The sequence below is a fragment of the Convolutriloba macropyga genome, chromosome 3 (genome assembly GCF_964194025.1).
Source record: "Convolutriloba macropyga chromosome 3, txConMacr16.3, whole genome shotgun sequence".
Classification (NCBI taxonomy): domain Eukaryota; kingdom Metazoa; phylum Xenacoelomorpha; order Acoela; family Convolutidae; genus Convolutriloba; species Convolutriloba macropyga.
Window position 1 is genome coordinate 29,390,410 of NC_134470.1, and position 13,126 is coordinate 29,403,535.

General features: G+C 37.0%; 1 protein-coding gene and 1 non-coding gene across 2 annotated transcripts in view; one reads left to right on the forward strand and one right to left on the reverse strand.

Moving 5' to 3' along the window:
• The window catches only part of LOC142336140 (uncharacterized), a 483,861-nt gene extending 471,433 nt beyond the window's left edge, over window positions 1–12,428 (forward strand). Inside the window, exons 4-7 of the mRNA XM_075384723.1 lie at window positions 668–879; window positions 1,417–1,933; window positions 4,818–4,909; window positions 12,018–12,428. Coding sequence (XP_075240838.1) covers window positions 668–879; window positions 1,417–1,933; window positions 4,818–4,909; window positions 12,018–12,132 — 936 coding nt within the window. The 3' untranslated portion in view covers window positions 12,133–12,428. The remainder of the gene's footprint in view (window positions 1–667; window positions 880–1,416; window positions 1,934–4,817; window positions 4,910–12,017) is intronic.
• On the reverse strand, window positions 11,415–11,486 carry Trnac-gca (transfer RNA cysteine (anticodon GCA)). Its single transcript has one exon. It is a non-coding gene; the product is annotated as a tRNA-Cys (tRNA).
• Window positions 12,429–13,126: the final 698 nt, after the last annotated feature.

The window sequence follows — 13,126 nt, forward strand, 5'->3', positions numbered from 1 at the left end:
CTGCCTACCCAAATCTAAAAGCTGTACTATTTTTTTTTTAAAACGATGTCTACAGTTTCATTAGGTTATTAATTTCTTCGTTATTTCTTTTCCTTGATATTTCTTATTTTAAGTAAAGTTAGGTTAGCAGGTATATTGGACGAGTCTTCGAGTTGTTTCTAGTACTCTACCGGCAATGTTTTTTATGCAAAATTTTCGCGTGACCGGTTTGACTTTTTTCGGGCGACTTTTTCGTTTTGCGTTATCTAAATTCTCTCAATTTTAATCAGCTGAACGCAAGTGGCGAAAAGTTACTACTGAAACCCAAATGAGATGTGCGCCGAAATTGAGTATTATTTTTACATCTGAAGCAGGCTGCAATAGATTTGAGCTCCCACTTGTCGTTCGAGAGCAGTTCTTCCGACCTTAGTCGGTTATGTTTTCGTTAAGGTGATTTCAGGAAGTCCAGTTTTGGTTTGGTTTATACCACTATTGGAATTTATTTTTTTGGCAAGTTAGTTCATTTTTTTTGGCTGTTAAAATTTTAAGTGTTTTAATATTTTCGTCGCCCATTTTGAATGATTCATCAGCAATATATTTTACTTTTTTCGCTCGGTTAAAGTATTCAATCCGATTAGTTCGGGAACTATTTGACGATAGCTTGTTAGCTTGAGTGAATATGTTTCAGGTAGTTGACAATCCAGTATTGATGAAGAAGTTCAAGACGTACTTGATGCAGATGGTAGATGAGGACAAATCGGGTGGAAAAAAGAGAAAGAAGAAAAGTAAAAAGAAGAGAGAGGAATCGATTGAGAGAGATAACACAATAAACGCGATCAAGAGAAGCGCGATCAAAAGGAAAAGAGAAGCGCGATCAAACAGCTCAGGTTTACGATCCAGGTTTGTGATCTCAGTTATCGAATAAGTTCTTGTTTTCTTCTTTTTAAGTTCTTCCGCCTAATGGAACTTCCATTGCTATGCCGTAAGATGTCTCAAAGAAAAGGCGACAATCTTGCATGATCTTGCAGTTGCCGATCATCTTGTATAGTCTTGCAAAAAGGAAATTATTTTAAGTTTCTTTCAACAGTCTTTTCCAACAGTGCAATTTTCATACGGTCAATCATGAGTGAGAGATCTTCTTCCTTTCTGAGGAGCAAACAATCTACGCAGCCTTTTTGACTATTTCAAATATCTGTTTTTACGGGGTAGGTCATCCCGAAAAACTGGCGACAGATAAATTGGAAGTGGGCATGAGGGAATTTCAGTTATTTTGAGTTAATTCTCTAAGTGCTTAGCTGCACGCTTTTTGAATTCCACTGGAAAAAAAACTTAGCTGCCGTTAGCCGCAAAAAATTTGGGTAAAGAAGAGGAGGGATATTTTAATATTGATTAATCTGAAGTTATGTAATCAAGAAAACTATCACTGGCTATGTTCAGATCTCCAGTTGAAAGGAAACGACCCCAGGAAACTATCAACAGCAACAGACATAGATCACGGTCAGTAAGCAGTTCCAAATATACGAAGAACAGCACAACATACAGTAGCCATGATAGGCATAGATCACATAAAAGGCATCGCTCAAGATCAGTGTCCAAACCAAACAGTCCTCTTAAAAAAGCAAAGAAGTATTTAGTCACAAAAGAAATCAACAAAGAATCAAAACGGCACCGAATTTCGAGGTCAAGATCCAGGTCTAATTCACCGGGAGGAGGTGCGGTTTCACAGTCAACGTCTTCAAAACATAAAGAATTGAACAGCAAAAATTTCAGAGACGATCGCAATCAGACAGTTAGCTTAGGCAGTTTGAATCCTTTTCGTAGAAACGAATCTATTAAGTCAAGTGGTAGAAGTAGTGGATTCTCAAAAGGTGCATACGTTCCTCCCAAATTGAGCAAAGAAGAACTAGAGAAAAAGCGGAAACAAATGATGAAAGATGCCGAGGAACATGAGCAAGTTAGTTTCTATATCTGTTATTAATTGCTCTCAAACGAAGTTTGTAGCAATTATATTAGTCCTGTCGGTCTTATTTTTCGCTTGACCAATTTTTCGTCTGACGCTTTTGACTTTTCGTCATCAAAAACGGGATAAACAGGTAGTGCCCAGCGGACATTATGTGCTCCTAGAGCCTTTCAGCTCTGTTTCAGATCAAACTGTTTTGGAGACTTAAACTTATGGTATGAAGGGCGTTTCTTAGAGGTTGAAGACCCCTCCACTCTTGACCCCCCCCCACTCTTGCCCCATCCCCACCCCCGTGCGCTGCTACCCCCCAACCCCACTGTTGCCGCTCCCCCAATAGCCCTGGGTGCACCCCCCCCCCCCCCCCCCCCGTTTCTAGCTGACGAACAAGCGCTCGCTAAAAACACGGAAATTTTACTATTTTGCACAATTTTTTTCAAGCTTTTTGAAACTTTTTTGATATTTTTTGATTTTTATGTTTTATTCGCACTAGGTGTCAAGGAACTTGCTCTAGGTTGTAATAATAGGTTACTGCATAGTTTTTAGTAGTGTGGTTTCAGCGTTTTAACATCACGAATTTTAGCATTTATTTTGACGAAACGTGCTATTTTGTCTATTTTTTTGACATTTTTTCCTTATTCAGGTCTTTCCAGATCCAGGAGCCAGAAAACCTCCTAAGGCGTTTGATAATAAGTTACTGAAAAATTTTTATTCGCCATGGAATAGTTTCTCAACTTTTTAATGTCACAAATTTTTATATTTTTGATAAAACTTGCTTTTTTCAAGTTTTTTAAAATTGTTTGTTTGTTTAGGTTTTTTCGGCCTCAAGAGCCAAGGAACCTCCTCTAGGGTTTGCAAATGGGTTACTGTATAATTTCCAGATGTAAAGGAATGTTTTTGCCATCTTTTTTTTTCAATTTTCGCCTTTTTTGCAATTTTTTGACATTTAGTCATTATTCAGGTTTTTTTTGAGCTTAAAGGGTCAGAAAACATCGGTTAGGTTTTGATAATAAGTTACGGGAAAATTTTTGTTGGTCAGGGATTAATTTTCAACTTTTTAATATAACAAGTTTTAGCAATTATTTTTTTATAAAACTTGCAACTTTCTCATGTTTTTTTGAAATTGTTTGTCATTTTTTAGGTTTCTCTAGCCCCAAGAGCCACGGAATTTTTTCTAGGGTTTGATAATATGTTGCTGCATAATTTATAGACGTGATGGAATGTTTTTCAAGATTTTAATATCACGAATTTAACCAATTTTTTAAATTATTTGCGATTTTTTCAAGTTTTTGAACTTTTTCCGGCACCAGGGGTCCTGGGACCTCCTACAAGGTTTTATAAGCTGCTGCATAGTTTCTAGAGTTAGTGGAATGATCAATATTTATTAACTCCAGTTTTAGTAATTTTTGGATAAAATTTGTTTTTGCACTTTTTAGGAAATTATTGTTAATTGCTCTGAAAAGCAATTTGTAGCAATTATTAATCCTGTTTGTCTTTTATTCAATTTTTCGCTTGGCTGATTTTTCGTCTTACCCAGTTGACTTTGGTCTTGAGAAACGAGATAAAGAAGTGGCGCCCAGTTTGCATAAAGTTCCCTTAGAGCCGTTCAGCCCACTAGTCTTCAAGTATGCGATTAACAGAAATTGTTTTGGAGACTTATACTTATGGTGTGAAGGGCGGTTCTTAGAAATTGATCCCACACCCTCACTCACCCACCGCGCCCACATCAGTCCTCCCAATCCACTATTGCACTTCGGCTGCGCTCACCTTACGCCCCTTCAATTAATCTAAAGCTAGCCTCACTAGACCGTGGCTAGCTACTGACGAAGCCAACCGCTCGCCGGTCGTTTGAGAGCAATTCGCCCGACGTTAGTCGGTTATGTTTCTACATGTGATCCAGAATGTATTTGTATATTGGCAACTTATCTCTATTATCTCTGCAGAAACGAACAATGTGTATTGTTTAATAGCCGCACAGCGATAGCTGAGGCTATTATTGGCCTTCTCTTGGTTTTTTTTTTATTTCGTCGTCATGATTTTTGTTACGACCATATGACGTCACAGCCATTTTTTGTTCATTCGTTCATGCAATTTCAACTGAATTGCATGTGTGACGTCATTTTTCGCTCTTAGTGGAGCGAGTTTTTTTGTTCATGCGCGTGATTAAATTTTTGGTCACACTTGACTTACCTCACTCTCAAAAATGACTTCCTCACTTTGAAATTGGCTTTTATTTACTTTAATTCAAAGAGATAAGGTCAAATGGGCGTGTATCACTCTAAATGAAGCTTATTTGAGATCAGCTAATAGAGGCAGCAATAACTTATACAGATATTTAATCAAAATATAACAGATCAGCCTTCAATGAAAAGACGAATTTTTTTGGTCTGTCTTTTTTACTGTTTTTTTAGACTGCCGATCTACGAATCTATTGCGGCTATTTTCTGGCAATCTGCCAGCTATGTTTTTTTTTGCTCTCAGAAAAGTTTCTAGCATTTTTTTCGGGCCTGTTGGTATTTTTACAGATTATTCAGGTGATGACTTTTGCGTACGATCGATTTTACTTTTGAGTGATAAAAATGTGATCAAATGATGAAACCGAGGCCATTAAATTGGCTTGTAGATCTTCCTCAGAGCCTTAAACGGCTAAGTATTTGGCTCACCTTAGATGCTGATTGTTGATTGCCCTTGTTCAGCCACTTTCCACTCCCCCCCCCGCCCCCGTTGTATGCCACCATCTCTTCAGTGAGTTGGGCGTCCCTACTTTTATACTAGCTACAGGCAAAGGCAACCCCACGGCTGTCGTCTGAGAGAAATTCGTCAGAGGTTAGTAGGCTATATTTTGTGTAATTCTACAAACATGTTGGAATCTATTGTTCAGGTGCGCGTGAAGCAACTGAAGAGACATACAGTGAGCATGGAGGAAGAGGAAAAGGAGTTTAAACAGATGAAGTATACGGAAGATCCTACGAGGTTAGAAGACAATACTGAACAGATTGCAATCTGCAAATGAACAGACTGTTTAACTTGCCATTGGATGGAGGTTGAAAAACACAAATAGCATAAGATAGTAAAAGAACAGTAAAGTTTCAAGAGATACTCCTAAGGTAATTGAAGAAAATTTTATCGTGAGCTCAATTTTCAAAAACAGCTCATAGAAACTGTCAAAAGCAGTTCATAAATATGGTTTCCTTTTTATTTGTTTTAACAGTCATCCTGATAGTTGATAATTAAACTTTTTAATTGCTCTCAAACGATGTTTGATGCAATTATATTAGTCATGTGGTCTTTTTAACGACTCCAAGACGAGTATTAGGATTCTACAGGTTTTTTTTAGCTGAAGCAAGTTTTCATGACGTACTTCTGACTTTTTTTCGAACATTCACTTCTGTTTTAGAACGTTGACTTCTGTTTTCGAACAATGGACTTTAGAAGTTGCTTTAACAGTATGAATGAACAATAGACTTCAACAGTAGCTTTAAGTGATTAGGTACTGCTGGTAATGTTCAAAGCCGGAATGTTATTTTGAGAAGTTTTCTTCCCATGACATTTCCTCCTCCCTATCTCAATTACAGAACTCGCATCCTGCCTACACCCCTTCCCACCTACCCACCCCCACCATAAAGCCTACCTACCCTCAACCCATTTATCTACCTTTCCCCACAAACCTACATACCCTCCCTCACACACACCCGCACTTACCTACCCTCTCCTCGTCTATCTACCCTCCCCCTCCTCCTACCCCCCTCTATCTACCCTCCCCCCTCCTACCTACCTACCTAACCCCCACCACCACTAAAAATGGTGTCTGTGTTTTCAAAATACTTAAGTTCTTTTAGGGTTTTATTTTTTCTCTTTTATGTTTCTGATATAGGTAAAACCTCGATTCTTTCTCTTTGATGTTTCTGATTTAGAGATCTTATTACTTCGAGTCATTTCCGGTATTCTACTGGCTCTGTTTTGAATGCGAGTTTCGCTTGACGATTTCTCGTTCGACCCATTTGACTTTTCGTCCTCAAAAACGGGATAAACAGGTAACGCTCGAGGGCATTTTGAGGCAACAATTTCATGTGTAGGGCGGTTCTTAATCTATGGAATTTGACCCTCCGCTCAATCACAGCCCCGCAGCCTCCACCTGGCGGTTTGGACCCCCTTCTCGTCCAGCCCTCCGAACTTTATATCCCAATCAGTTGACCCCCTCCAAATGCTTGCATCTCAGCCCCAGCTTGGTACTACCGAAGGCAATCGCTCGTCGGTCGTTTGAGAATAATTTCAGAGCAATTTCAGTGTTATATTTCAGAGCAACGTTGGTCAGTTGATTTTTAATAGCCGCCCTCATCTTCTCAGCCGGCTATTATAGCGCTCCTATTTTTTTTTACTTCGTCGATTTTTTTCGCTTTACCCTTTTGCCGCCTTTTCAGCATTTTGCGTGAAATCCTTTTGACTTTTCTAGGCTAGTTTCTCTCTTCTCTCATTCTGCTAAAAATGAATTTGAACATCAGTTGCTCAGCAAAGCACTTCAAAATGAACAGAGTCAGTATAAAAAATTGAAGTCAGAAATAGAAACGGGATAAACCCATAAAGCCCAATTTTAGATGCCCGCTATTTGAACGTCGTTCCTATAAGTCTTAGTTACCATCTCTTATGCTTATTGGTATTGATAGTAGCCCCTGTAGCCTCTCTCTAAGAAACAGAAGTATGTTCAACTACGAAATGCCATAAAAAAATCGGACTTAAAAAATGTTTTTGTACAAAAATCTTTTTTTCGATACCTTCTATTCTTTCAATCCCAATCATGCTTATTGGAATCAACGGCGGCTATTTTCCGGCAATCTGCCGGGTATGTTTTAAAGTTTCTTTGATTTCCGTATGTCTGATGCAGATTTCATAAAATTGAGGATCCTGAGCGTTATATTAAAGCGTAGTTAAAAGATTTATCGTTCAAATAGCTGTCAGTAATTAACTTTTCTACAATGGTTGATTTGGTTGTTTTTGGACTTTAAACTACTTTTGCGACCGTATTCATTTATGTATGATTGAAATAAAAGCAATTGTTTTTTAAATTTATCAAATTCATTAGTTGAAAAGGGCAGAGATAAAAGAGAAGGGATGGGGCCCCTTGATTGATTTTGAACGGGACAGCAGGTATGCGACCTGAGATGTTTGCTCAAAAGTTCTCAGATTTTGGATGCACCTTTCCTCCTATAAAGATGTAACAGATTCTAAGCGTTTCTTTTCTTCAGTTGCTCAGGTTGAGAGGTGCAAGATGAAGAAAAAATGCTTGTGTTGAGATTGGATGGAAATTGGAGAATGGATTTTATTTTTAGCAAGCGAAAAAAAAATTAGGCGAACACTGAATTTTTTTTTCAAATAAGCTCGAGACGTGAGATCTGATCTTCCGAGTCATTAATATTTGTAATTGTATTTTTCAGTTTTTAGCGAGTCAGCCATCCGTATACAAAACAATTATTGCATTTTGAAGGGAGTTATTTCTTTTTTTGAATATAGTCTTTAAATATTTTTACACCTTCCGATTATTATTTATACGAAATGTAACTGTTAGTGTTTTTGCATAACCAGCTTAGATATCGCAAGTAAAGGAACTTCTCGTCGCTTGTAGTCATTTACAAATGAAGTGCTACTTCTCGCGTCAATTTTTTTCCTTTTTTACCTTGAAATTTTATTCATAAGTATTTCATGATTTTCAAGCTCCTTTGTTCAGTATCTATTTTGCTTCTGAATGTTACTGGTTACTTCAGCTGATTTTACTGCTTTTGGTTTTTGTCAGATTTTTTAAAGGTTTGACCCTTTAATTAAGCTAAATCCAGCTTTTAAACTGCAGTTAATGACGAAGCACTTAGCTAGCTTGACCGACGTTAGTCAGTTAATTATTGTTTTGCCAAAAAGGAATTTGTTAATTAACGGAAAATACATTTCCTCGGCAAGCAAATCAAAAGTGCTGGCCAATTTTGTAGAGAAAACAATTGCTTGTCTTTGCTTTTGGAGATTCTCAACCGTCATCTTGATAGTCGTCAGTCCTGATAGTTAAATTTTTTGAAAAGGTGAATTAGACAGAAAGAAATTAGAGTCAATTTGTTCTTCCTTAACATCTTTAATTTCCGTATGTTGGATGCAGAGTTCAAAAAATTGAGGGTCTTAAGTACTTGTTTTTTAAGTGCAGTTTTTTAAAATTAATTTTACTGTTCCAAAAGCTGCCGGAAATTAACTTTTCGATAATCGTTGATTTGATTGTGTTCGGACAGTATTAAACTGCTTTTGTGCGACCGTATTCATTTAACGGTTTTTGTTTTGTGGTAAAAAATAATTGATTTTTAATCTGATCAAGAAAGGCTAAAAGAGAAGAGATGAGGCCCGTTGATTGATTTTGAACGGGACAGCAGGTATTCGTCCTAAGATGTTAAATTTTTCTTCGTAAAATTTTGCTCTAAGGTTCCCAGATTTTGGTAGCACCTTTTTTTCCTATGAAGATGTAACGGATTCTAAGCATTTCTTTTCTTCAGTAGCTTGAAGCTTCTGAGTGAAATTAAGTTTCGCAATTGTTCAGCTCATTGTAGGGAGCTTAGAGCTAATCTAATATTTTTTGTTTCAGACGTTTCAGAAAATTAACTGAAAATTTGTTCCATTGTTTTAGAAAAATTGAAAGCCGATTCTGACATTACACATGAGATATTTAATTGTTCTTCAAGTTAATCTGCGAGCCAAGATTTTTGAAACGTTTTTTCCCAATAAATGTAACGACTTTTAAGCGTTTGTTTTCTTCAATAGAAGACTTCTGAAGGCACATTAACTGTAATCAAATCGATGCAAGCTTTATTCAACAAACCCTTTAAATTTATTTTTTAAGCGTTTTAAAGGTCCCCATTGAAAGGGAAAAGGTAACGAGAAAAGATTTTTAGCTGGTTGAGAATCAGTATACCTTTTGTTAGGTTTTTATAGTGAATATAACCTTTAAATATTTAGTATTCATTAGATCCCGATTAATATTCATACAAAATATCACTGTAATTTTTTGTGCATAACCAGGTATGGCAATTGAAGGAACCTATTCTCGTGTAATTTAAGACTGAAGTGCTGCTTCTCATGTCAATGCTTATTCAACTTCTGTACCTTCGAAATCTTTGTCATAAGTATTTCAAGCATTTTTAAGCATGTTCAGTATCTGTTTTGATTATGAGTGTTAACTAGTAAAACCATTTAAAGTAAACGGTAACACTCATAATCAAAACAGATACTGAACATGCTTAAAAAATGCTTGAAATACTTATGACAAAGATTTCGAAGGTACAGAAGTGATTTTATTCAGACTTTTTTTTTATTTTTTGGAGTTTATCGTGAATTTCTCCTTGCAAACTCAAAGAAAACAAACTTTTGCAGGATTGAGTTTTGGTAAGATTTTGAAGTTTTTTGTGTTCTATACGAAAAGACAAATTATACGGTTGCAGCTGCTTAATAGAACCGCTTGGGCGAATCATCGCTATTGCAAAATCTCAAGAAGAGTGCCTCAATTTGAAATAGGAATAATTTTTAAAATATAAAGTTTATTTGAACTGTTTAATTGCTGGCACGCGAAATTTGTAGCAATTATGTTAGTCCTTTGGGGTTTTAATATGATTTTTTTAAATTGACCGTTTTTTTCATGTGAGCTTTTAACTTTTCGTCCTCAGAAGTGGGATAAACAGGTAGCGCCCAGAGAGCATTAAGTACTCTTAGTGCCTCACGACTATCTAGTCTCTTTGTATACGATTCACCGATCCTGTTTAGGAGACATCCTGTTTAGGATCCTGTTTAGGAGACTCATTCGACCCTGTAACATAGCACGTTTGAGCCCCTTCCCCGCTCTGTGCTCACGACACCACAGGCTCTCCCCACGCCCCTTTAATTTAGCTAAAGCTATCCTCCCAAACTTCAGCTAACGACGAAGCCAACAACAGTCCAGTCATTTGAGAGCGATTCCCCGACATTAGTCGGTTATACTTATTTTTTGTCAGAAAGGATTTTGTTAACGAAAAATACATTTCCACCCCGATCAAAATTTTAGCATTTTTTTGTAGAGAAAACAGTTGTTAGTCTTTGCTCCTGGGGTTTTGGAAGTTTTCTTTTCCAATAACACAATTGGTTCGTTGGAAAGCTGGTTTTCGATTAATTGCTTCAACGAATAAGAGTGCAATTAAATTTATTCAAGCAGATTATTTCTAGTGTAGTGTAGCAATATTTTAAAAAAAAAACAATCGCTTTTCGATGACTCGCCTCTATCGCAGCGATAACCCAGCGAATATCTGCAGGACAACTCGAAAACCTAAGTAATTTCAAGTAAAATTGGCCTATACTTCTGTTTTCTTAGAGTCTAAATTGTTTGTAACAAGTAGTGGTAATTGCTCCGATTTAAACGTCTGATTGACTTCAAAATTGATTTAACAAACGACATGAGTCGCTAAAGGGTTTATCTGTCGTAAACTGTTCTTTTGAACATTTAAATCTTTGAAAACATTTTTAAGGAAAATCAGCAGGTTTTTAAACTAGGAAATGGTTATTATCCATTTTTTAACGACCAAATCATCAGATCATATTGTTATGCAGACAAAAATTTAAAACTGCTGTTTAGTTAGTATCTGAGGAAAATAATAGCATTCTAAGAAAAGTAACTTCTAATTCTTTCTTTTATGCCACCACCTCCAGTACGTTATGCACCCCCCCCCCCCCCCCCTCCTCCACCCTTTAAACGAAAACGTGCCATAATATAGTAAATCGTGTGTTCTGATATAACATGTGCGCTTGAGAGTGCAATTTATGCACCCACAAAGCTTGGGACAAAAAGAGAAGATCCAAATTCTTCAAAACTTTTTTGGAAAAATGAACAATCAAGTATCTAGTACTAAATAGGTTTGGCAAGCTGTGGTAGCGAGCAGATTTGATGTAAAGAGTTTGAAATTTAATAACTATATCAATGCGGAAACCGTACGATAAGTTAATGTTTCATCGAAAGTTTAGACTGCGCAGATGCCTTCGTGCTATCAGTCCTCTGTTGTTATTAATTGCTCTCGAACTAAGTTTGGAGCAGTTTTTGTAAACGTATTTTCGAGTGACCTTTACGCCCTTGACTTTTTTCGTTTTGCGTGATCTAAATTTCTCTCTCATTCACAGGTGTCAGCAGCTGAACTGGCGGCAGTTCAATACTGAAAGTCAAATAAAAGTGCGCTAAATTTTGTGCAATTTTTAAACTAGTGGTATATAATAACCTCTAACGACGTCATTTGAAGCCCCCTTGATGAATTTAGGTATTCCCCCACCCCCTGAATTCTGCTAGCTATATGTTCATTTCGGTCGTTTGGTTTTGCTTAACGTTTTCATCCTGCTCGAAATAAGTATAAAAGTTTAGTAGTTGGTCGGTCGGCCATAAAGCTTGAAAGCTTTTCTTTAGTTTGTGTTGAGATACGAGATACAGGTGAATGAACAAAATAGGGGACACCCGGGTTCGAACCGAGGACCTCTCGATCTGCAGTCGAATGCTCTACCACTGAGCTATATCCCCGCAGTTTGTGGGTAGAGTATACTGGTGAGAATGAAAAATCGTGTTAAATATCAACGCGCACTCATAAAGCCCAAAATTTTTCGGGAAAGTGAACTGATCGCAGTGAAAGAATGTGGATCAAAGTTTAAGTTGTGCCGTGCAAATAGATGTTTCTCGTGAGTTTTACTATAGAGGCTTAAACAATCCACACATTGTTTCAAGGTTATTCTTGGCTTTAACTAAGAAAGACAAAAGCAGTAAGATTCGTAATCCATTTTCAAACCTGCGATTTGGTATTTTTGATCGATCTGGGCGACAGTACCGCCTCCCGCAACTGTGTCTTCATTTGAATTCTGGTGGAAGATGACTCGTACGAAATTCTACATCCCGCCAATTAAATTCTACATCTCGTCTAAAAATAATACAGTGCAGGGTGACTTAATTTCATATTGGTGTGTTATTGAAAAGCTTTTAGTTCGTTAACATGGACATCAATCCCGCGCAACTTTTACTTTGAAGTTGAAATAGTGAAGTATGAGCTGCTTTATTTAGGTTCATGAAGAGTGGAATCAGTTCGAGGGGGACAGATGTCGGAGACAGAATCAGGGCTAAATTGAACAACGTCCAGAGAACCAAAGCGCAAGAAGACAAGTTCCTTTCGAGATAGCTGGCAGCTACGTGATTGAGGTGCTGCATCCTCTCCAGCGATTGTTCACGCTTTTACTTAGACCTGAAATGTCCTCGTTGACCTTTCCGGCTTCAGAGATGAGAAATTCAGCGAGCAGCGAAACAGGAAAACTGATGACCGAGAACTCAAAACACTAATGAAATCTAATTAAACATTCATTTTTACATTTCACTCTATTGTGCTTTGAAACTGTGTTCATAGTCACTTGTAATTGAATGAATTGGTCATCGCTTTTGATCAAGAATGTGATCTAGTCTAATATAATTAGTTCATAATCTCTTTTAAATGGAGACTTACACTTCAGATTTGTGTAAATGTTGTTTTACACAAATAAGTGCTTTTATCAACGATCATCCAATACTTGCATTTCAATATTCTCCTGTGCTAGACAAAGTTGGTCCATTGGCTTTTTTTATTCAACAAACATTGGAACTAACGCTGGAGAGTGTTATTAATAGCCGCCCTCATCTTCTCAGCCGGCTATTATAGCGCTCCTATTTTTTTTACAATTCAAAGAATTTGAATTGTATTGGGGCGCTGTCTTTTTTTTTTAAGATCTGTTCACACATTTTCATGATTTTTGAAGTCAAATTGGAGTAGTGATTTTGGTCACGCCGAAACAGGAAGTGGAGCGAAAAAGCGAGTGGTTTTGCGGCGTGATTTTTTTTCGCTCTAATTTTAAAGTAGAGTGAGAAAATGGTGTTTGAACAAAAATTCGGTTTCTCGGTAGTGATTTTTTGTTCACATGCGGCAATTTCACTCTGATTTTTACGGTTTTTTTCGATTTTTTGGATCGTATTTTTTTCTAAATGGTTTTCCCAATCCATTCACAGCTCTTTCTAGGCCTAGTTTTTTGTTTGAATTAAATTTTATTTTCTCGACAGTAGTTTTTTTGTTCACATGCGGCATTTTGACATTGATTTTTCGGTTTCTTTTGTTTTTTTATCTGATTTTTGTAAATGGTTTTCTCAAT